This window comes from Columba livia, chromosome 3, assembly GCF_036013475.1.
Source record: "Columba livia isolate bColLiv1 breed racing homer chromosome 3, bColLiv1.pat.W.v2, whole genome shotgun sequence".
NCBI classification, from domain to species: domain Eukaryota; kingdom Metazoa; phylum Chordata; class Aves; order Columbiformes; family Columbidae; genus Columba; species Columba livia.
The window spans coordinates 106,308,203-106,334,999 of NC_088604.1; the positions used below are offsets into that span (position 1 = coordinate 106,308,203).

General features: G+C 40.5%; 1 protein-coding gene across 35 annotated transcripts in view; it reads right to left on the reverse strand.

The window, feature by feature from the left end:
* NRXN1 (neurexin 1) overlaps positions 1–26,797 on the reverse strand; it is a 733,302-nt gene that overhangs the window by 269,171 nt on the left and 437,334 nt on the right. For 2 of the 35 annotated variants that reach the window (XM_065058806.1, XM_065058803.1), the window contains exon 1: positions 17,314–18,407. The exons of 31 other annotated variants lie outside the window; for them this stretch is intronic. In XM_065058806.1, the coding sequence (XP_064914878.1) occupies positions 17,314–17,551 (238 nt within the window). In that variant the 5' untranslated portion in view covers positions 17,552–18,407. Of the gene's footprint in view, positions 1–17,313; positions 18,410–26,797 lie in introns of those variants that run through there. 2 more of the 35 variants (XM_065058804.1, XM_065058805.1) reach the window with 2 other exon arrangements.

Sequence of the window (26,797 nt, forward strand, 5' to 3'; positions counted from 1 at the left end):
CAAAGAATGATTAAAATCCAGGAGTCTGGTATTCTAAGAATAATAAATCACTTATTATGGGAAAATTTACTTAAAAAGTTGAACACACTATGCTTTAGTAGTCACATAGCTCCAGTACTTGTTAAATGAGTTTTCACCTAGACTGCAACCACCACGTACCAATTCAACTTCAAATTTATATCACAAAAATTAACTTCACCTAAAAAGTACAGCATTTCTGATTTCTGATATCATGGCTATACTGTAAGACAAGATTACAGCCACTAAGAGAAAAAAAAGAGAAAAGAGAAAAACAAACAGACAAACAAACAAAACAAGCCACAGAGCCATTCAGAGAAAACACAGGGGTACTTCTTTACCCTTGACCCTTACAGTCAACCACCTCTACTCATGTCCCTTTCAGGATTTACTACACCTGGATCTGGGTCATACCTACACCAAATGTTGGCCTCAGCATAAACTCAGCAGAAAGAATCATCTCTAAAGCCTTAATATGTGCAGAAAACACCTGTGTTTGTGAAAAACAATGGTTCTCACCAGAGTACAGCAATATCTGCTACCATAAGGAAATTCATCAAAAATTATTATCTAGTTTAGGACAAAGCAGCCTTTTATGGACCATAAGAGTAACTGGAACACACATAACTTATTCCAATTAGCTGGAAGTCCTGACATAGCAGGTGGCAGCAGTGCATCCATTACTATAATGTGGAAAATATATGGTGCATGGCAACAGGCAGTTGTATTTGTCTTGATTATGGAACCTGAAAACAGTACTTTCTATCCTTTCCGCTGTGGAAAAAAAACACTTTTTCTGACCCCAGCATGGAAATGAGCCTTGAACAATGCACACAGGTGACACTTTCATGTTTCTTCTGCTAAATGAATACCAGGACTAAGACTCTTCTATGGAGAGAATTGTGTTAAATACCCATGACAACAGAGGTTGACTGTGAATAGAAATAGAAAAAAGTCAAAAAGAATTTTAGGTCATACAGGGACTTCAAAATCTCCTGAGCAAGAGAAGCGAAAAGATCCTTCTGACCATAATACACAAGGCAACCATAGCTTGTATACTAATAGCAGTTAAGAAATTATAAATATTTGTATCCTTTCCAGAAATAGTAATTATTTGTCATTATTGCTCTGTACCTGTGCTGTAATTACAGTTTACCTGTAGTCAATGCAGCCACAGGAGACCTGGATCTAAATTCTGCTTCAAACAAGCCTTTGTATCAATGGGAATTTTCTGAACAGAGCAGTTACTGCATCATTCCCATTGATGCCTAAATGATGGGAGATCAAACACGACTAACCAGATTCACAATTTGTTACATTCCGCACCCTTCTGTTGTTAGACAAAACAAAAAAAAAGCTTTTCACAACTGGAAATGTGAGATTCTTGCCACACGGTTGAACAAGACATTAAAAATCTCTGAACAAAAAATAGCCCAATGCTCTCACTGACCCTTCAGCTTAGCCATATTCTAAGGCAGTGGATGACAATGTTCCAAGTGCCTGACCTAAGAGCAATATATGTAAATCCCTTTTAAAATAGCAGTTAAAGAATACTATTCTTTATCCATGCATTCACAAAATGTTCTCCTCAAGATTGTTACCAGCCCTGCAGGAGGCAGGGAGGAATTCTTAATTTACAGATGAGGAACCTGAGAACCACTGATAATATAACAACCTTCCCAGAGGTGCCCCAGACAGTGCACCAGAGCATGGGGAGGTCTCTGCTCCAACTCCTGTGCTGCTCAAATATGCTACGTCAATACTCTCATGCCAGTTCGTGGGACGTACAGACATCTAAAATCACAATTCAAGAGATACAAGGCATAGTAACAGCATTGTCCTAATGCTTGCAATGTCATATTAAAAGGAAAATGTACACAAACACACACACATATAATATATACATACACGTATGTGTGGATGAGATTGAAGACTATCCTACTTCAAAGGGCCATAATTTTGAACCTAGTACGTGTCAGAAATTATAGTTGAAAACAGCTGAAGGTTTATCACAAAACAAAGCAACGGGCTTATTAAGGCGTTGATAACACTGGTGAAGAAGCTGGTGTAGCTGGTATGTCCAGATAATCCTGCAGATAAAGATTTCCAGCCTCTTCTGCAGGCTCTGATTTTCTTCATGGGTCCCCACTCAACATATTTACCACACCTGAAAAAGACTGATTTAACCCCTATGTAGGTGGATTTTTTTGAAAAGCATATTTACACAAGAAGTGAAGCATTACTTTCTTCTCTCAGTAAAGAATGTTTGATAAAATGAAAAAAAAAAATCAATGTATAACTGGTTTCCATTTAAAGTAATTTTCCCTTATAGGAACTGGGTAAATGACCAAAAATTGTAAGTATAATAATTTTGTTTCGCATGCATGAACTAGTATATGGGACAGCTAAATGCCAACTGGTATCATCATCATGCCTACCAAGCTAAAATACAATGTTTTGTTATTCTTACTAACCATTTGTGGGGGAATTTTAATTCTGAAAGCAAAAGTGGCCTGTCAAAAACATTGTTATTAGAAATTTTACAAGAAAAAAGTCAGGAAATGTTCTTGTGTATTGTTCATTTAACTAAAAAAGAAAGACAATGTTGCAAAAGAAAAGAAAAATTATGCAGAAGTAGAGGTCTACACAAACTTTCAGCAAGACTTCTTGCTTGTTTTCATTTATATTTAAGATACAAAGACATTTTAATTAAATTAGCATTTATATGGAGAGTTCTCAATTTAATGGAACATTTAAGAAATACCCAGCATATAAAATGACATCTTTTAAATTGCTAAAATACCTGGATAAGCTTTCACAATGTGTACCTTTCACTTCATGGATAATTCATTTGGCTATCTCGCCAACAGCATTTAGCATACACAATTTTATTTGCTAAAGACTATTGCTACATGTGATTCACAAGAACATAAGATAAACAGCAGTTTAGTTGCAGTGAGGGCTCTGTGTCTGCTTTCTTAAACGGGACTGTCCATGTCTTGTGTGACATGTTAGCTTCCCATCACAGCTCCCAGTTGAGGATGATGGTCACGCTGAAAGTAGAGCATTAGCTCACTGACATACCAGTAATGTTCTCTCGGTCTCAGAGTTTGTGACAATGAAGAACATATTTTATCCAACAGTTCAATTGCACCTTTGATGAAATAACTCTCACAGACATTTGAAGGGTCCTGCATCTTCAACAGGCCTGTCAGCACAAATGCTGCAAAAAGCAGTTTAGATATCAAACTGAATTGGAAATCTTCCTGGAAAATACAGATTCCAATCACCGATATTAGAAGAGAATCTGACCTAGATGTTCCTGGCACCTAATACTAGACCACAGTTGACAGCATCCCTCTGTATCTACTGGTGTAGACGCACCTCACAGCTAAGCCTAATGAAAGAGGCGTGGTGGCCTGAAAGCTATGGCTGACAGCAGCAAGAGACAGGTAAGAAGGTGGCTCACTCAGCCATTGCTTTGTACACAATATCTACAAACCTCATACAACATTTAAGTTAATAATTTTATTATTTTCAGGGTACCTGGGTAATCATGGCAGAGAAAGTTTCTTGTGCACATTATTATACCTCCCAAGAAGGCCAGAGGTTTTTCCTCTGTATGGTGTTTAATGTTACAATATATGATTAAGAGCATTCAGCTTAGATGAATTTGCCTATAGCTGTGAGTCTGAGTCTTTTTTTTTTTTTTTTTTATAAGATCTTGTTGCTATTGCTTGATTGTTTCACTTTCATGTAACACACGGGATCTAGATTTTTAGACACTGGTGATGCAGGTTAGATGATCAGCACCTGCATTTATACACCATACTCACCTGCATTGTTTTACTCTTGTGATAAATACTACATAGCAGACAAACCGTTTTAACGTCATCAATGAACTATCCACAGGACTATACTAGAGAACCTGCAACAGTGTGTGCACACTCAAACAGGAACTAAAACAAGCTCACTGACTGAAATACAACACTTTGAATCAGCAACACCAAGTGCCAGTGATGATACTACCTTGAAGACCCAAGTCTGAAATGCAAAGGAAAACCAGGGAGCCATAAAGCCCTCTACTTTCAAACCTGCTACAAAGTTGGTTTCTATTTCCTAGAAAACTCCTAATAAAGCATGAACTTACTGAGAAATTGTAATCTGTTTTGCCCTTACCAGAATTTAATACACTCAATCAGATAATTAAATTTGCAAGACTTCAAGGTAAATGTTCTGGAGGGTCTTTGGCTGACCAACTGCAAAAGAAACTACAGAGACAATGCGACAGTGATTTAGAATTAAGATAGAATAGCTGAACATGGCAATACATCCTGACTTCTTTAAAAGGGTTATCTATTAACATTAGATGTACACGGGTTAATTTTAACTACTTTCATCGCACATATTTAACTCCTTGACAATTATGCAATATAGCCCAAAACATTTGGATTGTTCTCTCTGTTGAAATTGAAGACAAGAAACATTTTATATATTGCTAAGTGACTGTCCAAGAACACTTAATGGGTTCCGATGAAGATTTAACAAAGCTATATCTAAGATAATGGAAGAAGCTGTCCTCCAGCTGGGTTTATTAGGAAATACATCAGTATTAAATCTTAATCCATTCTATAAGAAAATAAGCAAAAGAGGTATAACTGTAGCAAAAAGAATAGTCTTATTATAAGGAGATCTAAGAATACCTTTATTTCAAAATTTTATTAGAGGTGTGACAGACTGTGCCACACAGCAAAAAAGGTCTGTGCCATTAATCAAGGAATCTAAAATTTGATAAAATGTGTGTGTGTGCAGAAGGACCATTTCATAAACACATTTAAGTGAATATGATGTAATAAATTCAGCCTATGGACATGTGCTGAATAAATATTTATTATAGCAGTAAAATGTACCAGTGGTATTTATTATTTCAGAGTTTTCTCCATGACAGGCAATGATCTATTTTCCCTTTTAATTACAATTCAGTGCTGCATTTTTATTTTTAGTTTTTCTGCTGTATATATACACCAAACACATACTGTATGAAAAAAATAACATTTTTAAAATGCCATAACAAAATAAAAAGCTTCACACCATACTGCTAATCTGGATCTGAGGGAACATGTCAGAAAATACAGATTAACCTTGTACCTCAAAAAGCTACTAAAATATCTCATTAAGTGATGCTCCCTGATTTCTGATATATTTCTGCTATCAGCAAAGAAAATTATAAAGATGTTAAAGAAACAAAGGGACACTAATTCAAATTTTATGGCTAATAAACCTTGCTCTGAGGGACTAAGCAGACTTCATTGATGCAGAGATTTTGCAGTGGGCAAATTCCATCCAGACCACTTTTGTGCACATTGTTAGTGTGTGCTCCTCCACTGGACTCACTGTAAAACCTGGACTTTCAGGGACGATCTTCAGCCCCATTGTCTGCCAAATATTTTTTGCAGCCCCTCCTGTCTACAGATATCCCTTATGCCAATGCAATATGAAAAAGGATTTCAGTACATGAGGAACAGCTTATTAATTTTACACAGCTCTTGAGCTATTTTGAAATCTACCCTGGAGAGTACTGTCAGCAGTAGAGAGTGATTATTTCCTCAGCTTTCTTGTCTTTTTCTATTCAATCCATCTGCTTAGCACAATAGGTTCGCAACCTCTGACTGAAATTTCTAGACATCACCGTAACACAAACTAATATTAAAAATTATAACATCTGCTAAGATAAGAAACAAAACACACACGACATGATGCATTACTCAAAAAAACGCCCCATGAAATTATGAAAGAACATTAATGCTGACCTTCCCTCTATGACTGTTTTGACTCCTCACATCTATTGGCATTACATACAGTAAATCACACACTCACTGCAAACTAAAAAGCCTTGTCTCACTCATTCTCACAAATAAAGGCCTGTGAAATCATTCTGATGAACCACTAGTTATCCTAACAGTCCTACAGTAATATATGAAAGCAACTAACCCTTTCAAACAAAGCTAGATGTGCCTTCACTGACCGAAATCCTTACCCCATTCACATTCACTTAGGGAACAGAGAGAAAATATCTCGCCTACTGATGCCGACATTCAAACATCCAGAACAATTACATGGAAAAGGAACATTGAAATGGCAAACAGTATCTGTAAAACAAAATGACACGATGTGAAGCCACCAGTTCAAATCTAGACTCAATGCATTATGACTGCCCTTCTGACTTAATAGACATCAGATACCATGAGCAACTGGAATTACAAGACAAGCAGAGAACAATATTTAAGGGAACTGCCCCCCATATGGCCCCAAAAATGTAAGCACTGACAGGGACTTACAGCAAAAGACAGGCAAGTCTCATCTGTCAAGGCATGAGAGCTCTAAGCCCGGTGTACTAGCATACACAAAGATCAGCATTTTATGCCTTTTCTACATCTAAAATAAGTACAACAGCTCTATAAAAATCAAACAAAATAAGTGAGAAAATAATCTCTGTTAAAAAAAAGAAAAATCACAAGTTTTCACAAGGAGAAAAAGATATCTATTTTTTACTTTCTTAAACAAAGGTATGCTCTGCCTGCTCGACCCATTTTCCTTTTCTTCTTCCCCTCCCCCATTTCTTTGCATCACCTTTTTTCTTTCCTTTTTTTTTTTTCCTTTCGCGAATCAGTTCTGTTAATCCCACCGTATGACCTACACACCGAAGGAAGGAAGAATGGTGCTTGTTCAGTAACTAGGACATCGTTTTAATGGTCTTGGGTCTTAGTATTAGCACAATCCATTAGAATGAAACAGCAATAGGAAACTCTGTGAGTCTTTGTTTCATTCCTTTTCCCATTTCAGGCGGCTGTGTGACTGATGGTTAGATGCTTGTCACATTTAGGTAGGTAAAGCTGTGTACTCCTGAAATAAAGCAGACTACTATTCATTACCAAGCACAAGCAAAAGCTGAACAGAATAATCCTTAACCTCTGCTGTGCTTAGTTTTTTGTTTGACACACGGCTGTGGGAAAAGCACTACCCAATGAATTGCTTGTGGAGGGATGACTGAGGCCTGGCATACGCTAAACCAGCATGGAATCTGCTCTGAGCTATGCCAATTGACAACAGAGCATTTCACGGTCCGGCCATGCCCCACATACGTCTCTTATATCATGGGCAAGTGCACAAGAGACACAGAGGGACTTTTCAGATGGCCACTCCACTCACTGCATGATTTCTTTGAGTCATTCAAGAAACAGCACAAATGAGAAGCTGATTTACTGTGCCTCCACTCCTCTCCGTGAAACAGGAATAACCACTCCCGACAAGCCTATTGCCAAGATACGCTGTGGTGCTGCGGGGATCCCATTGCTTCTGCAGGACAAGGGTTAATGTATGTATGACATTTTTCACCATGACAGTTAGAAACAAGGGCGGAGTTTAGCAATGTTGAACTTATTTATGCTAAGTATCATTTAGCAATAATGGCTGCTCCTTTTCTGCCCCCAGTTCTCTTTTTTTCCAAACTATACTTTGGCAATTAACTGACCCTAGAGAGGACGAACGTACCACCACACATTATATGTATAGGTAAATTTAATCCTAGATTACACGTAATTCTTTTTTTTTTCTAAGTTTTTCTTCCAATTCAAATAACAACACTTGGAAAAAGAAGAAAAAAAAAAGGGGGGATGGGGGGTGTGGAAGGGGGAGTGATTACCAAATAGCCAGCAGAGATCAAGTTAGTGACTTGAAACAAAAAGAAAATTCTTGCTAAATACTGACATATTTATTTACTCACACCGCATTTGCTACGACCAGTTTAGGATGAGCCTTTCTCATGTCTCCAGCAGTGACCTTGTACTGAAATACTGACAGTCATCCCTAGTCCAAGTGCCAGAAAAAGCTATATGAGATATACAAATTGCACTGAAACCCACCTTCCCAAAGGCTAAGGCTAAGTCCCCTGATAGGCAATTTTTATCCTACAAGTACAACGGATAGGATATGAGGACTCTTCATTTGAGTCACTTGCAACTTATATCAGTGTTAATAACTACCATATCTAAAGTAACCACCTCTTATAGGTATCTAGCAGATGTATCATTTTTTTCCTCATTTAATTATTTACCTTTGCTGACCTCAGGCTCCTGGAAACTAAGCTCCTGTACACTGTCATACAAATTGCATTCTCATGTGTATAATCATAGAAATAATGAAATCACTCCCAACTACAAACCAAAATCTAAGTGTCCAAGTTGGATATTTACAGGTCACTGTTCTCAACAGACCAACAACTCCTCTTATCTGCGTGCTTAACTACAGTTTTGCAATATCTTGCACAGTAAGATATCCAAACATTTCACTTTAAGATGCTTGCTTTTGCTGTTGTTCCTGCAAAATAATGTTGTTACTGTTCTTTCTTCAGCAGCTACTCCTTCTAAATGCCATATAGTGGATTTTACTACATTCATGTCAGACAACAGATAAAGCTGTCAAATTGTGCTGAATGATGAAAAGCAAACTTTATGAGCTAATGTGAGAAGATTTCTACAAAAGTTAAAAATTGCCATTACAAAAAAGGTTCTGGCTTCAACCTTAGTGAATGATTGTTTTTCTTTTAGAAGTCAGCACAGCTGAAATGAGCATTTGGCCTACATACCCTCACACATAACACGTTCTAGCCAACAACTTCTAACAAAAAGACGTTGCATGTTTCTTAACCACAGACTTGAAAAATAAATTATTCTAATTGATAGGGCATAAAGTGAGCTTAAGTAGAATTTCCAAGCAATAAAAAATTATTTGGAAAAACTTCCAAGCAATAAAATAATGGTAGACTTTTCCTCCGCCTTCCCTTGTCCATATAATGTTTTATTTAATTCCACTTGGTACAACAGGTTATTTAGGAAGATGGACATTCACAGCATTTCTGTGTTTTTTTTCAGAATAATCAACAGCAGTATTGGAGAGCTGCTCTGACTGCCAGGGTTGGGGTGCATGCCCTAGGCAGACTTAAAACCCACAGCAAGGCAAACTGCAAACACAAACCAGCCTAAGAAGAACATGGGTGGAAGCACTGGGCTTGGATGGGAGCCACAGCATGTTCTGACCAACTAGGACACCAGGATTTGAAGACGCATCCATTTAGACACAGCCAAAGGGGCTAATCTCACATCTGTTGTTTTGTCACAACTCCTAAAACCCTCTCTGTGGGCACAAACTATCCAAACCCAAAATAACAGCATGATTCAATTCATGCTCATATGTTTTCCATAAATATGGCAATTCATTATTTTTGCTGAAAGTGCCGTCATAATTCTTGTCACGGGAAATAAAGCAAATGCATCCATTAAATGCATCAAACCTATATTAAAAATACATATGCTTGCATTATTATTTGCAATAATTCATTGACAGCTTAAAAAGCATTGTTTTGGTGGAGGGAGACCACACCAGAAGTGCTGTGTGCATGAGGGACATCAGATGTGACAGAAGCACAACAGATCAGATCTTGCAGTGGAAATTTTGTGCTTGACCTCAATAAGAGCAAATCAGGCCCAGGCCAACAATCAGAAACAGGCTCTTCTTTACCCCCCAGTTCCTTCACACCTCCTCATCTTCACTGAACAGTGAGAAAGAACCAAGCCCATGGTCGTTTCTCCCCATTTCCTTTCCACCTGCTTCCCAGCACTCTAGAGCTGTTGTCACTGAGAAAATCAACCAGCTCCAGCAGTTCCACAATTAAATCATGGATTAAGACTACATTTGCCTTCTCTTCAAGGCAGAGAAAGCTTCTCAGTTTTTTGAAGTTTCTCCAAGTCTAGTCATTCTCTGCTCGTTTTCATTTTACAATTGCAGATGAGCTGAATTAACAAAGTAAATTAGAGAAGCCCTAACTCTGTCGCAGATATGCAGGGATAAAAGAACGTATTTGGAAAGAAGTCAGCTTGCTTTAGAAGCATGTTGGCGTTTCTTTGCAGATACAGCTGCAGTAAAAGAGTGCTAAAGAAAGAGTTAACACTTCTGTCATTTCTGAGTAGGTGTCTGAGTGCATCCTCCGCTAAGGCCCCAAAACAGCAGAATGATCTGAGCAAATATTTTATTGCTGAGCCCTCCGTCTCTCCATGCTCAAGCAAAAAGCACTTCAGGAAACACCTATCTATGTATTTAAAAGGAATACTTGTCATTGTGCTATTTACAGTGCAAATACGTAGATTATGCACATTCCTCAACCCTTCAGGTAAACCCTGCCTCAGCTTCAACCTTGTCTTGCCTTCTGAGATTCGGGATCAGGCATACCACGTAGCTAAAGTATGTGTGCTGTTTTCTTACCAAACAAGTCCCAGAAATGGTAAAGCCTTTTTACTTTTATCCTGCCTCCAGTGCGTAAACCAGTCACACCCCTCAATCTGGGCTATTTTGACAGATTTGGCCAGTTTAGTGCTTGCAGAAATTCAGAACAAATTGCTGCAGTTTTCTACAGTGATTCACTAATCATGGGCCAGAGGTGGTGACTGCTCCTGAGGATGGCATCCTCCCACCACCTTATCCCAGCTCTATGGAGCGACATCCACCAGCACCACTTCTTCTCCCCTTCTCCTTTCCCACTTTATTTCACTGGCTCATTGTTTCTGTCAACTAAGGGGGAAGGGAATAATTAATTTTATTGTTCTGAGCAGTTACATCTGTGGTTAATGAATATGGTAATTTAATATTTTTACCATTTTCAAGTCTTAGAGAAATGCTTGCTTTTTCAACTTATTACTATAGACCGTTTTCTTATTATGGGGAAACAACTGTGATACATATGTGTGTGCTTGCACACAAATGTATATGAATCTATGAGAAGCGGGGAGGGGGGGCACGCAGAAATTACTTCCAGCTATCCATGTTGCTATTTGGAAAGAAAAAAAAAAGTCTAAATGATTGTAAGTACATGGCCTCACTTCTTTGGTTTTTACTTTTAACTTTATAGAACAGCATCGTCATTTATAAGACACTTTCTTTCATCAAATCAGACTGTTCCATTCTACTTACAATCACAGCTATATTCACAAGTCAACTTATTATCACAGCAAGATCTATCAGCTCTGCCTACACTGTATTTACAAACTAGAAAGGAAGTTGTTAGCATAGAAAAATTTGCTAGATACTGTGGCAGACCTGAGGACATAAAACTTAATAACAGACAGATAAATTAACTGATATTGGGAAAGGACAAGAAAGAGGTCAGTAATGTCATCTTGATTACCCAGAAAGGTTAAGAACTATTGCAAGCTTTGACCAAGTAGAAGAAAAATTCACTTCAGTGAACTACACTACATGATCCATCATAAATATAATAATCAAGCAGATCATCCTATTGTTAACCATGGTAATGGCCATCTGTGTGAGAAAATTGAGAAAATATTAGGACTGTAGGATTGGTTGTGCTTACTTATACTGGGCAAAGCAGTTGCATATCAGAGTTTGGTCTACAGAGTTCTTCCCTGGACTAAAATGAAGAGAAAGACATTTCCCTTAAAGCCAAGTCAACTTCTTGCTATCAGAAAAAATCCATCTTTGAAAATTAGAAACAGCAGGAAGTCCACTGTATTGAATGCTAAATTAATTTCTTCTGATAACTTATTTCAAACTGTATTTGATTAAAAGACAATAACACATGCTTTAAATCTAGAAAAACATAGTTACCACAGGCTGAGGCAAAAGTGGTGTTGCTGATAGGTGACAACAGAGTGTTGTTATTTATTTAGCTCTTGTGAAGGCACCCCAGTTAATCAATAGCTGTGCATGTACTAAGGCAGTAGGGCTTGTATAAAGATGCTTATCAGAAATCCATAAGCAACATTCCACTTTTGATTACAGTGCTCCAGACTGTCCACAATACTGCTGAAGACTGTATGCCTCTCTGACAAACCATATTGACAGAAATAATAATATAGAAACGACACTTCCTAATATGCATATCTAACTGCACAGCAAATTAACCACTATGCTGACTCAAATTGCTTTGTTATTCATTTTGTTCCAACTGATGTTAATACTTTGGCAGTTGATGGGGATAATAACTGATGGAGCATATTGGAAATTTTGAAAGGGAATATAAAATTTATGTAATTTAAAGTCATGGAGAAAGCTACTATGCCATAGAGTCTTAAAACATGAAAACATCTCCGTTGTATCTAAGAAGTGCTCAGAGCAGACCTAGTAAGCATTTGAAAATCCGTGAATGAAAAGGAGATACAAAAAAGATGACTGTGATACACAAACAGGTTTGAAAACAAAAAAAAAAACCAACACACACACACACAAAACCCTCACAACATTTAAAAATATCTCTCTCTAAAAAACGGCAATTATAACATGAAGATGAGACTTTTTTGCTTCTACCTCTAATGTCACATTGAGTAACAACACTTGAACATCTGGAAACATTTACACTTGATGTTTTAATCAAAATATAATCCTTTTCTGCAACATAATAAGCACACTCTAACAAAAAAAAAAATGCCATTTCCTTTATCTTAACACCTAAAAACATTTGTTTCGATTATCATTATATGTAGAAATAGCAACTCCAGTATATTTTAAAAAAATGTAAAAGGCCATAAAATTCTTTTTACATACACTAATAAGTCTTTCCTTGTAGTTTTCTTATGAAGATAAAATGCTATCTATATATCATATGTACATCTTCCAAAGTTGCTTTGGTGATATTTTTCATGGTGATGGTATAAACGACTTCACTGCAGTGTTGCAATTCTGGTCCTGGTATTCTTACTGAGCAAAAGCTCCTGTGGAGTTCAATAGGTATCTTCACCGAACAGGAGCTGCCTGATCCATCCCACAGCCGGATACTCCAGTAACGGAGATCTGGTGATTCTGCTACAGAATTCTCTTTAAATGGCAATACTGTGGACAACACAGTGCACACGAACTTCAGCAACAACAGTGAAGCAGAGACTGGAAGAAGCTGGTCTAGCTCAGAAGTGGGAGATCAGTATGCACATCCCTCCTGCCTCATCACATTCTGGATAAAGAAATGAGGAGGAGGGAACCTGCTTCACTAACACACCATCCGGGTCCTCAGCCTCAGCTCTCACCTCCAAAACATGTCAACTTCCTCAAAGCCCTCATTTTCCAGAAACTCTCCTTCCTGCTAAGAAGCTTTGCTTTTGAAGCACTTTGTCAACACCTCTGCTCAACCTCTTAAATCCCTCTACTGTTCCACCACAAAGGTTCTTAGCACTTTCTCCATCCCAAACTACCACTTTCTTAATAACTGCCCCCAGTACTCTATTCCCTCTACATCAGATTACATCTGCTCCTCCTAAACCATTGGCTGATACCCTGGTCCTAAGTCTCATAGAGCCAAATCCCTTCTCACACCATAGCCCAAGTCCTTAAATGCACAACCCCTACATATACTGTTCAGTTCTTTCTTTTCTGCCTGTAAGAACATATATCGCATTGGCTCCCAATTTTTTTCCTCTTCTTTCCAAGCACATGCACATACCAGCATGCAGATTTCACTAATCACCTACTGGCTTCTATTCTGGTAGATTTAAAAACCACAGAATCAACTTACATTTATCAGAAAACAGCCTGAACAAGATCCTGAGAGCACAGAAAAAAGAAACAGTGGTAAGAAATGGACACACTGTACTTGTCATTTGGTCACTGAATGAGATTAATTAATGGGATTAATAAAAGGTCCAGCCCAGCAGAGACCAAAGAGGTGTTTGCAGGAAGGAAGACGGTGCATGAGGATGATGACGGCCATCCACACAGCTACGCTTTTAACTTTTTACTTATTCAACGTGCAATTTTCACTTCAAACATAATCCATCATGTTCTTGGATTCTTAAAGAAACTGCCTTTCTTCCTTTAAAGTTACTGAGAAAGTTGCAATGTTTTCCCTTTTATGAGGGCTTTGCCATGGACAGTGCATGTTTTTGTAATACAGAAGCACGGCAGTTATGAGCTACTCTACCTACTAAAAAAAAATAATAAAAATAAAATTGTATGGATTGCATGTTAGATAAAGCTATAATAAAAGTGATAGCCTTCTTCTTAAATGGAGCAAGGAGATTTGAACATAAATCATCAAATAACCCACGTGCTGCAGAGACCACTGGCAAGTGCTGAGCAGCCTCCGACTTAGATTTGTGAACATTTGTCTCTCTCTTCTCTGTACTTCTCTTTATGTTGCTGATGTCATGATGCAGAGAATTATTTTCTTATTCTTTCCTGTGGTTAAACTTTTGAATCTTTCAGCCATCCTTCACCTTCCCGAGTTAGAGTCAGAAAGCAAAGTCGAAAAATCATTTGGCCGAGCTTGAAAGATGTGTAATTTTTTACTTTTAGTATTTAAAAAACTGTGTGCTGAACTACTTATTGTTTAATAGAGTGAGCTAACTGCTTGGCTGGAATTCTGTTTATGTTCCTGTGAGGCACAATCCTGTCCACTAAAACAACGTGAGATCATACTACTAAGCAAAATCCCAGCAAAATTACCTAATGAGAGTGTTAGCAGCAAGATTGTGGTTTGGTTTTTGAAAATGAGTGCAAAAAATCCAGCCACACTGGGCTTTTGGCTTTGCTTGTACTATTAACTGGAATTGGGTTGGCTCAAGGAAAACTGAAAGAATTTAAAAAATCAAAGCATTTGCTGAGATGATGAGGATGGCAGGGCCAGCCGGTGCCAGGGGTAGAGGAGGAGGGTGTGGATGTTCGAGGACTGTGGTGAGATTTATTGAATGCCTGGACAAAATGATTGTTTCTCCTTCCTTTGACACTTCTGATTCACAATACTAGACAGCAATGCCTTCATTGGGGATCGACTGATCGACCTACCCTAAAAGCTCTTTTCGACTTTTAACAGGTGTGATGCTATGAAAAGCTGACAAAGTAACAGATATGAGGTCACCATAAAGACTGCAACGTTTACATCCAATCACATTAGACTAGAACAAAATAACTGCAAAACTGAATGCTGAAAGATACGAGCCTGAGAATCAAAGTCTCACACTCACCTGGCCAAGCCAGGAAGGGCTGGGACATTGAAGAAGGGGACTCTGATGCCAGAGTAAGGAATAAGCACCCACTACCACGCAGTCCCCCCTGACCAATGCATAGTAATGCAGTGATGGGTTCCACAGAAGCTGTGCCCAACCCTGTTCAGCCAAAAAGTGCTTCTGTCAGGCTAAGAGAAGCAAATGGGAACACCCTTCTGAAGAATTAATACTGAAAGGAATTAGATGTTTTTAAATATTAACACACAGTAGAATTTCTAATGAACGCAGAAAAGCAGAAATGTTTAGAGTTACCAAGTAAACACTCTGAAATCCCTTCTTATGATACGTAACATCTGTCATTTTGTAAAATCATCTACTTAACTTCTGGAGAGGCTCCTGGGCTTCCCTATGAAGTCCTTAAGTGGCAGCTCCACCACTACATTTTTCATTTTCTTTAACAATACTAGTTTCTCCTGAAAAAGCTGCCTTTTTACACCATCAACCTTTGACTGGGTCCAAGGTAATGTTTTTAAAAATTGGCAAAAAAGGGTGATTTTAAAAAGCATTCTAAGGAATGCTGGCACCTCTCTTCATTCTTATAGCTTTCCCTCAAATTACTAGCAATCCCCTAAATAATATGGGTGAAAATTTGAAGAACAATAAGCTCATATACATATATGTGCACATACATGCATCTTTAATTTTCCCCTTTAAGCACATACAGTAGAGAACATGCAGCATTCTCAATCTTGTACTGCCTCAGTGCATTATAGAGGAAAGTGGTGGCCTGAATTTCTCACTCCTTTTTTTTTTTTTTTTTTGGAATTAGAGCATCTAACTTTCTACTTTTTTTTTTTTTTTTACATTAACAAAATGATTAAGAAAAGTCAATCCTATGCACTTTGCTTTTAATCGCAGTCGAGTATTAAAGGCTATTTAGCAGCCAGTTCAAATTTTCAGGTAAACAGTACTATCATATCCACTAATGCTAGCATTGTTAATTACTGAAAAAAAAAAATAATAATCAAATAAATCCTTACTACTTCGTGCCTGCAACTAGGTCATCTTGCATAGAGATACAAAGGTGAAGTATAAGATCTGTTTTTTATTTTGCAAAGCTTGTAAATGACATCGCATGATCGTGCAAATGAAGCAAGGCAAGATGAGAAAATGAAGAAGAATGAAGCTGTATAATCTAATCAGAAGCCAACAAGGGTTTTTTTTTATCTTTTTTTTCCTCTCTCGAAGACAAAGGGAGGCTTTGGTTTTAAATCCTTAAAACACAGTCTAGTGTTCAGCTTTCTTTCACAGCTTTTGGTAACGCTGAACATAAGCATATCTATTTTGCATATATTTACGTACAGGTTCACTAAGCATGTATGCAAAAAAGAAAGAGAAAAACTGTAACAGGGCTGTTTAAAGGGCACTGAAGCAGCTTCCTGTCACTTCAGAAACTAAGTACCGGATCACTGTCATTCTTAAGCAAAATGTGTTTGCACCTGGAAGTAATTTTATCTCCATTCCTTTCTTGACCGCTACAGTGGGCATTACTGCCCATTCTGTGTCCAAACGCTCGCTTCTTCCCCTGTCCCCTGCATAATTAGCTGACCTTTGTTTTAGTTCATCGACTTTCGACCAAGGTAATGAATTGGAAGTAGGCACGATCATCACCAGCAATTTAAGCAACACACAGGCTCCCTCCCCGCCCCTGGCCCGGGTCCCTGGGCGCGCTGCCCTGCCTCTCCCCGCGGCGCAGGGCTACAGGCACCCACTGCGGAGGTCTCCGGGCTGGGGCAGGCGAGGGCAATAAGGGGGTGATCTCACTCGGGGGCCGCGGCTCCGGGATGGAGGCGCCTCCGTGCTAGGCTTCCCAGTCGGTTCCGTTCGCAGAGGGGTGCGGAAGAGTCGCCCCGCGCCCACCGACCTCGGCGAGGCTCCACGGGGTACCCAGCACAGGTACGCCGCCGGCCCCCGGGAGTGCACGGCAGCCCCGGGATGCACCGGCAGCGTCCTCCACCCGCCCCCGCCCAACTGAAGGCCAGTCGAGCACCCCGCCCCGCCCCGGCGGCGGCTCCTTGTCCCCGAGCCGGGAGTGGCGGGACGGGCCCGCACCTCGCCCGTCGGGGCGCCCAGCTACCGGCGGGACCGGCCCCGCAGCCCTTCTCCCGCCGCCCCTCCGCGCTCCTCTTCCTCCCCGGCCCGCGGGGTCTCGGCAGCCCGCGCCTGACCTCTGCGGGCGGGCGGCACGGCACACAGCCGACCATGCAAGGTACCGAGCGGCGTCCGAACCCACCGTGTCCGCCTCGCAAGGAAGCCGGTGACCTGTAGATAGCGATAGGCACTGAATGATGTTTGCTGCTGCCATGGAAATGGTGAATGTGGTGAGCGCCCAAACTCGAAGCGCCCCACGCCACCCCAAGGAGGCCGCTGAGAGTGAGCGGGACTATCCAGAGCAGGGCCAAGCGGCCCCCGGCGCTGCTGCCGTTGCTGGCGGGTCCCGGCTCCGGGCTGCCCCTGAGGAGCCCCCCCATCCTCCGGTGCACGGCGAGCCGGCCCCCGGCGTCCTCGGGAGGAGCAGCAGCCACAGCGAAGGAGGCAAACTTTGGACAGAGGCGCGCCCGCACACCCGCACACGGCGCTGGCTGCAGCTCACCGCACCAGGCGAGCCATCTCTGCCCTTTGGGAAAGCTTATGAGGATCCTTTTCTCCAGGTCTTCTTCTACCCAAAACAATCCGAGACATAGTCAAAGGCGGAGAATCCAAGCAGTTCAGAGCCTTCGCAAAGAGGCGGAAGAGGGGAAAAGCCCCGCGCTCAAACAAACGCTAGTTTCAGCTTGCCCGGGTCTGGTGCTCATGAACAATACTCCACAGTTGCAAGGGCTACGAGAGTGCCAAGCATTCCCCCATCCTCAGTAATCCACAGTGTAGGCACTCGTGCCACATTTCTGCTAAGAAGGAAAAAAGGGGATGCCACTCCATCAGCCAGTGCTGGGAAAGCAGAGAAAAATCAAACTGCTGCTCTTCCCTCCATTCATCTCCAAACTGGTGAGCCCTCACCGAGCGATCTCTCCCGGCGCGCACACACACGCTCACACTCACAGACACACACTCACACTCGCACACGCCGCCAGACAATAATCAGGCTGCTCCGGCAACCTCAATGGTCTGACTATTGACAGTAATACCCGAGGATGTTTTCAGGGAGAATAGTGCACCCTTATGAAAGAAGCTGAGGAAAAAAAAAAAAAAAGCTTGCGAAGAGCAGGGCTATGCAAATCTGCAGTCTCCAAACAGCAAATCGCTGAAGCTTGGATGCAATGCAGAGGACGAGCCTATGTTAAAGAGGGAGGCTGAGTTCAGCTCCCACACAGTCGCGCTGCCTCTGCTCTGCCTTGCGGGAGCCGGGCGCTGCCAGTACACAGCTCGGGCGGTGCGGAGGACCCACACCACGCACACGCCGCTCTTCCCCACCCGCCACCCATCCGTGCCGCCAAGTCAGCAGCACGGGAGGAGCATCTCCCCTGCTCTGATAGCTCAGGTGTACCCATGTCTCGAAAACCCAGTTTCATCTTAAAAAGAGCGATTTCGGGTCTTTTAATTGGCCTAAACTTCGCCCATCAGATGTTTCCCTGTGCCCATTCGCTCATCGGCTTTGATTAGCCGGTAATTACACACACGGCACCAAACAAAGAGTTACCGGTGTTATTTTTTCCGGCACTACTCAGCTACCGCACCTCGGCTGCCCACCGCGGCCGAAAACTGGGTTGAATAACAGGTTTCTGAGCTGATAACCCCCCGCACCCCCCCAGCTGCAGGGCGGCGCCGGCAGCGTCTGCATCGCCCCCCGGGTGCGGGACCCCGCCGCACTCCCGCTCCTGCCCCGAGAACCGCCCCCCCGCAGCCAAGGGTGGGAGTTGTCACGTTTAAAAACGAAGGTCTGCATTCAAAAGGAAAACATTTCACCCCTGGGCGGGTCCTATGCCCCGCCCTCCCCCCCCCCCCCGGAACCAGCGGCGGGAGGCTCAGCCCCTGCAGTACCACACCTGGGCGCAGCAGGGTGCATGAGTCGCACGCTCCCGGCGCTCCTCTCCCTCCTTTCCTTCCCTCCCCCGTTTCCAGCCTGCTGTATATCTTGTGCCTTCAGCAGCATGAGCTCATGGGTGCGGGTGCGTGAAAGGGAGAGGGCGAGCAGTGGGTGTGAGAATGCTTTTTTATACATTTCGCGTTAGTTTAAACGAAAGCCACTGCAATTTGCCGAAGCGCTTTCTAACGCACACGGAAGGGAAGTCACAACCCTTACTCAGCTGCGTAGGCTTAGGGAAGAGAAAGGCGTTTCGCCCTGCTTCTGCTCAGCCCTTGGCGGATTTCTCCCCCGGGCGAGGAGAAAGGCCCTTCACCGTGAGGCGTGCCGGGGACTGCACACCGCAGCGACAGAACCCCCCCAAATCCTCACAGCAGGGGCGAGGAAACGGCAGCTGCTTCCCTGCCCCGGGGGCGGTGCGTTTTACACCCCTCCCCGCCTCGCTGCACCGCAACGCAGCCTCGCCGCGTACTCAAAAGTTTTGCAAAGACGCCAAGGTAAATGCTAAAAAGAACTTATCGCAGTGATGAAAGCACTCAGGGAAAAACACCCCCCACAACCCAGGCTTAGTGCTCATTGCCTTTCAGCACACACACGCACTGGAGGAGCCCGCAAAAGCGAGAGGTGGCAGCAGTGGCTCCCCAGCAGGTCCCCACCAACCCAGCGCGGCACAGCGGCCGCCCCCGGCTTGCTATGGGGAAAAACAGCTTACATGGAACTCGGTGACTTTTCCAACCTGTATCAAGAAACCTTAAGTGTAAAAGTAAGAAACCCCAATTTTCCAAACTATCAGCTTGCAACTGCCGTGCACTGCCACCTCTCAAATAAAACACAAGTTGCCTATGCTTCAGAGTTAAGGAAAGAAGGAAAAACGAAAGAAATATTAAAGCAATGTCAGCCTGAATTCACCAACTCTCCTAAAATTAAAGCTCCTGATGTATAATTCCTGTTCAAGCAAGTAATGTGTGTTAGAAATTTTATCCATAAAAAAACCTAGCCACACTAGGTTTTCTATCAGTCTGACTCAGGAAACAAAATATTTCAGTCAGTCACTGGAACTAGTTTATCAGTAACGTGTTCACAGGCTGCTGCCTTTTTAGAAACATACCATAGTTAACCGACTGTTCTTAATGATTCTAGACATCCTACAGACAAGTAACTTAAAATTGTTATCACTCCTCTGAAATAGGAAGCCAGTATTGCCAACTGTGTAACGGTACAGCTGGCAACACAGTTGTTCAGATACAATTTCAGTTGGCAAGTCCTGTCTAGACTAACTTGGGCTCGGTTTTCCACAGATTCCTTCAGCCTGATCACAGTTTGTTCAACTAAGATACACTTGGGTGTGGATACAGTAGGACTTTGTGTAAGCGTTCTTGTCTGTTGTTGGATATGTTTGTAGCTTGAGCACCTGCATTTAAATTCTTATTCCATCTACCATCTACTGTGTCAGGGAGGGCTGAAGTGCTTAAATATCAGGGACAAATGAATAAAATGTTTAGGTACTTCAAAGGTACTTCATTCAATATTTTACTGAAGATAAAAAGGGTGTTCAAGTGCTCAGCATTATTAAATGTGTACTATTTATGCAGTGCACACACATAACTACCACTGAAGTTTATAGTTTAAATCTGTGTTTGGAGACTACTTAGAGGAGTTTTTTTCATCAGGTAGATTAGAATAGGTCATTTTTAGGTGTTACATTATGATGTTAGACACTACTTAGGGACTGTTAAATTAACAGATTATTTTGCTGCTGTGTGTCCAAACCAAGAGTTGTGGACACAAAAGCCAATCTCCACAAAGCTATTTAGGCATCTAACTCTTATTTAAGTACCTGGTTAAAATGTGAATGGAGAGACTGATGCCTAAGTAGCCATCTCTTTCTGGACCTGGCAATGTGCTCAGCATCTTTTATGTACTAGCTCTCATTTTAATAACATTTGACATTTTCCTGGCTCTGCACTCTGAACCACTGAGACAAACAAGAGAGGGACTATCCATGTTTCAGGGAAGAGAAAGGTGATCTAATGCAGTGCACAGGTGAGAAATGGAGAGAAGTAATTTGCAGAAAAAAATCGTAAAAATATTTAAAATTGAAAGAATAATGGGAAAGTGAAAAGGAAAGTGAAGAAGGGAGTGTGTATGAAAGCAAGTGAAAGGCAGATGGGGACAGGAAGGCAAAAGAAGGAAACTCCAGGCAGTAAAAATCCTCTCTTGCTCTTTTCTCTCTTTTTTTTTTTTGGTGATAACAGCAAGCACTTCTTTCCAATTTGAAGCAAATCTTGGTAGTCAGATACTTCTAGTCTTTTCATGTTTTATTTAAAAAGCTTAATTGGGTGTCTTAGCAGTCAGAGTTAGGCTTTTTAATGAAAAGTAAAAGTTAAAAGCATCCGCAAGTAAACATTATGAAAACCAATGGTAAGCAGCATTTCTTATTTAAAATACTTTCTATTTTACCCCCTGCTAACATAAGAGTGAGTATGAATCTTTCTTAGCTGAGAATTAGATGAAGTTTGGTTTTAATCCCCAAGGGTACAGAATCATGTACTACCAACACAATCATCATTGTGGTATCAGTCTGTGAAGGTTCACTCAAAGAAGGAAGAAGTGGTACAAAAGAAGGCAATAAAAAAGTTTGTGTAAATAAATACCCTAAAAAATAAATACCCTATTGCAGGCAGAAAAAAAAAAAGTGTGAAAATCAACCACAGTGTTCACAAGGTAGTTTTTAGTATTTTGGAAACTTAGCTCAGTGAAGCTAATTTAACGGTGTTTTTAACCCCGTTTAACACTTACCCTGTGCAGGTCACATTGGTAGGAGACGTGATTTTTAATCAAGTTATTTCCACCAAGTGAACTCTGTTAATACCAGTAGGTTCCTAAATTTATGAGCAAGAATATCCTTGTAATTGTAAAAACACATCTTTTCCTGGCTTCTTCTAATGCTGTTAACCTATAAACACCAAATGGTCCTAAAGAAGATTTATACAAACAAAAATAGTACTTATATGAGTGTAATTTACTTTAGCTCCTCAAGATAAAATCAGATACTTCCTGCTGGTACAACCATACCTCTGTCTACAACATCTCTCTACACCCTGATTCTTGTCAATACATCCATCTCAGTTAAGATGAACAACTTTGGTGGCACCAGCAAAACTTGAGTGCAGACCATGCCTTAGGCCAGCAGAAGCTGCCAGTTAAATTCAGGGCTCCTTCAGGTTAAGTGCTGCCATATGCAACCAGACATCTCTGGCCACCACTGCTGTCCAGGGACAAAATCCTGTATTTAATGTTGCAACATCCACTCTTGAAGCTCAAGTGCTGTTCAGCAAACTCAGATAAGAAAAAAATAAAAACCCTTCACAAATATGTATCTGTATTCAGGGAATACTATTCAATGAACACTTTTAACACATTTCCTGTGTTTTTCTATTACAACTTTTCTCCACTATTGGGTATAGAATCTCATTTAATTTGAAAACCTGTGGACATTTTGTGATCACAATTAAGCAGGCCAGAATTTATGTTTATCCATTCTACAGACAACAGCTTAGAGCAGAAAATGTTCAAGCGAATGTTTCCACTTACCACTATAACTGATGAATTTAAGGACCTATACACATTATTAAAAATGTCTGATTTTCAGACATTTCAATGTCTGATAACATCAGAGTGTTAATTTTCCTCTTTTAAAGAGCAGAAAATGTTTCTTTCAAAAACCAATGAATTGCAAGATACTGAACGTAGACCCGCCACAGGTATAACTGTGACCAGTTTTTGTCCTAACTCTACATAACTTAGGGCAGAAACCCTTTGCTTTAGAAAGGAAGCCAATAAATTTTATCATGTGAACTACTGCGAGACGTGGAAGGTAAAAAAAAAATATGATTCTAGGAGAGATGGATGGTATCTCTGTGAAGTCATAAAATAGGCAAAAATGCAAACATTTGGTGATCATGTAAAAAAAAAGGAGTTTACAATGGAAATGCTTATGCTGCTTTCTCTGTATTGCAGCTATTCTCTCTGTATGCATAGAGCAAAATAAATCCCAGTACAGTTAATAAGTCTTCTGTCCATAAATCTGTCCATCCAAATAGGCTTAAATCTTAATTTTAAATGTTCCTTGACTCTGTGTGTATAAAGACAGAAATAATATCTTTCTCTCTATTCCTCACTGTCAAAAGCAAGCTGATTTTTATTTTGTTTCATTTTATTGAAACCATGCACATAAGCCATATCCCTTCAATTTAGAATAGAAGGAGCTGGCAGGATAACATTTTCCAATGGGGAATTTTGACTCTGAAAGGAAGCTCTCTCTTGATATGAAATAGCCCTGGTTGGTCCATCAATCTTCAGGGCACTTTGCCAAGTCCATCTACCGTGACTTGCGTTAGCCCTGGTTTGACCTGCCTCTAGGAGGATGGCTCATACTCCACTGGGGATCATCTTCTGCTGGCTGCCAGTGCTGCAATATAATTTCATTTCATATTTTCTCTTATTTTTTGGTCTAACTTTGCACAAAGGGTGCTAACACTTTGCCTATGCTCTCCTTTCATTCCAATATAAAGCCACAGGAATTAAGGCCAAATCCACATGTATATACATGGAGGTATTTAAGAGATTTGTAGTCCTGTTTCAGGCAGGGCAGTCTGTTCTCATTCTCTCTGGACTACTGCATGAGCAGTTAATTCTACGGGCAATTAGACTGCTGCAGAACCTGCAAAAGTCTGATTTCTACCAGTGTCTGATTTCTACCAGTGATGCTGCAGGAACTGGCAACTGCATTGCTGCAGAAATGAGAAATCCTAGATTACAGTTTAAATGCTACTAATTTGAACCTCTAAGCAAATGCTCCAGCTAGGGACAAAAAAAAAAAAAAAAAAAAAAAAAGAGATTGCAAATTAATAATCAAGAAGTTTGATGAGATTAGTGACAGATGTCACTAACAGAACCCAGGTGTTCTGCTCTTTTGTATCCAGTACCAGCACATGAAGTATATGCAAAAGCCTATTTGTTTGTAACGGCCCCCAGGAATAGGAAAAGTGTGTCTGTTGGTTTGTTTGCAGCTCTTGTTATTGCTTACCATACATAATACCTGAGATACTAAATGCCATGTCAGGGCTGAGCTCACACTACACTCAAAGCCTAACAGCCCTAAATTGGGGAAATCAAGTTTATAGCCCTTGCCCACTGGTAGCCAGGAGAGCCCTAAATTATGTTTGTGGAGTGCCTACAGTTAATAACAGTCAGGTGTGTCCTTTTAAGCAGATTTTCTTGACAGTATTTCTAAGATATCCCATCATGATTAATTATTGTCACTCCTCTCCACACCTTCCTGGCCCTGGTAGAGAAGAGGATGTACAGCAGAGTTCCACCTCCTGCCTTCCCTGAACGCATTAGTCATGTAGCAATATCAGCAAAGAGAGGCAAGGTCCAGCTTGTTATCATTCTGTCCACTCTTCTACTTCAATACATTGCTTTAAACTCCAAACAGCAGCAGTGTGGAAATAACTGAATTTAAAAAGCAGAGTTATAAGAAGACTGCATTAACTTTTGGCATTCATATGTTTAAAATGTCCAAATACTTATTTAGCTTTAAGCTTCTTTCTTCCCTGTCATGCCCCTCCCCACCCCCCGAAAAAGTGTCACTATTGTGCAGAACCTGTATTGTTAGTAGAGCCAAGTGAATTTTCTATAGCTGAGTTATGAACATACAGGTTTAAAATGGAAATGCTGACATAATCTTAAATGTAGTGGCACAAATACTGCCGCTGCAATAATCCTTGTAATCTAATATATTAGCCCTGGGGGATGGAGACTCAATTGCTGGTCTCAGACAGCCTTTCTGAGGCTCAATTCAAATTGCATAATTATTCTACATCCTTCAAGATCTTTAAAATACATTTCAAATGCAGTACTGTACATTCCAAAGTATTTGTTCTTCAGAGATTTATTTGACTATATTTTCCACTTTAAGGAGATATATATGACCTCAGAGGCATGTGAAAAATCATTAATCAAGTTTATACTGTGTAACACTCTTTTGTGTGTGAAAGACTTACTTTTTTCCAGATTTCCTCAGTTGTGTTGCCAAGATGATTCCCCCAGAGAGCCATGTGTTTACCTTGACAGGTGTTAGTGAGATCTGCAGAGTCTCAGTGGAATTGTTAGTGGTTGCTTTGAGGTACAGTAGAAAACATTAAGTCTGCAAACTAATGAACTTACCTTATTACATTCTAAATAAAATAAACCACAGAGTACGTTGGATTAATCTACTAATGCTTTTCTAATGAAGCTTTTATTTGGCATATGGTGTAGTCTTGCTATTTTCTGCATATAGCTAGCACAAGCAAAAAAATCAAAAATAAAAGCTACATGTATCTCTTCTGTTACACATCAGGATCAAAATCCTCACTATCACAATTATTTTCAGATTGCTATTTTGATAACCTTTGATTAACTTGCAAGACTAAATTGATTCTTCAAAAAGTCAGATTAAAAAAAGAAACAGGAGTCACCACTGATAGAAGAGAAAAATACAACTTGTGCTGCTGTTGTTAGGGGAAAAATATAAACTGCTGCTGCTAACTTATAGTTACTTTGAAATGAATTCCATGACCTGTCCTGAAAATGTCAGGGAATCATTACCTAAATATTGTAACTTCTGGAGTTAAATAATCATTCCTTTGTTAGTTTATTAGTGTTTTCTAGCCGTGAGCTGTAACTTGCTGTGTTTTTGTAATGTGTGTTAGAAGCAATAAACAATAGGTGTTTTTAAGAAAAAATAATAAGTTTTAGGAAAGGTGAAACAAGATACCATCATTGCCAGCCACCTATGCCTTTTGCTTTTAATTGTTGTTTTTTTTTTTTTGTTTGGTTTTTGTTTGTTTGTTTGTTTGTTTGTTTGTTTTCTCCCTATCTGTGTACAAGATCAGAACACAAGAAAAAACACCCCTTAGTAACATTCATCTTCTGGGAACACACTGCTGAATTTAGGTATAAACCCATAATGGCATGACAAAGAATAGCAATATCTCACGTACTTCAGTATATATTTCAAATCCTTGATTTCTTTTTTTTCAGTTTCCCACATAAAGTTTTGCTTTGCTTCCATATCTGCAAATGTCCATTTGAGACAAAAAAGATCTTTCCATAGCCAAAGTCTCCCTTCCCTTAATTTACTTCAACAACAAACTAGCAGCCAAGTTTTTGTAGAGGATAAGAAAACAGATACAGTGAAAACAGTGAGAACATAGTTTTTCTTCCCTTCAGCACTAGCAGCCAGAAACAGTATGAAAGCAATGGATCATGAAGAAAAGCAATTTCCTACTTCAGGGATTAAGCAATGCCCTCTTTTGTAATGTTAAATGAAAGTTCTAGTTACTTTTTTTTTTCAAGTAATTCTGATTTTTTTCCCCCCATTTAAATAGATAGTCACTAGAGAAGCTCTGACAGAGTCCCAAACACATCACTTTCTAGCCAATCAGTAACACAGATAAAACAATTTATGTTCTTCTTTAAGCAGGCCTATTGATAGAGCAAGAAAAATTAAGCCACTACAGAATCACAGAATCACAGAATGTCAGGGGTTGAAAGGGACCTCAAAAGATCAGCTAGTCCAACCCCCCCGCCAGAGCAGGAACACCCAGATGAGGCTACACAGGAATATGTCCAGGTGGGTTTTGAATGT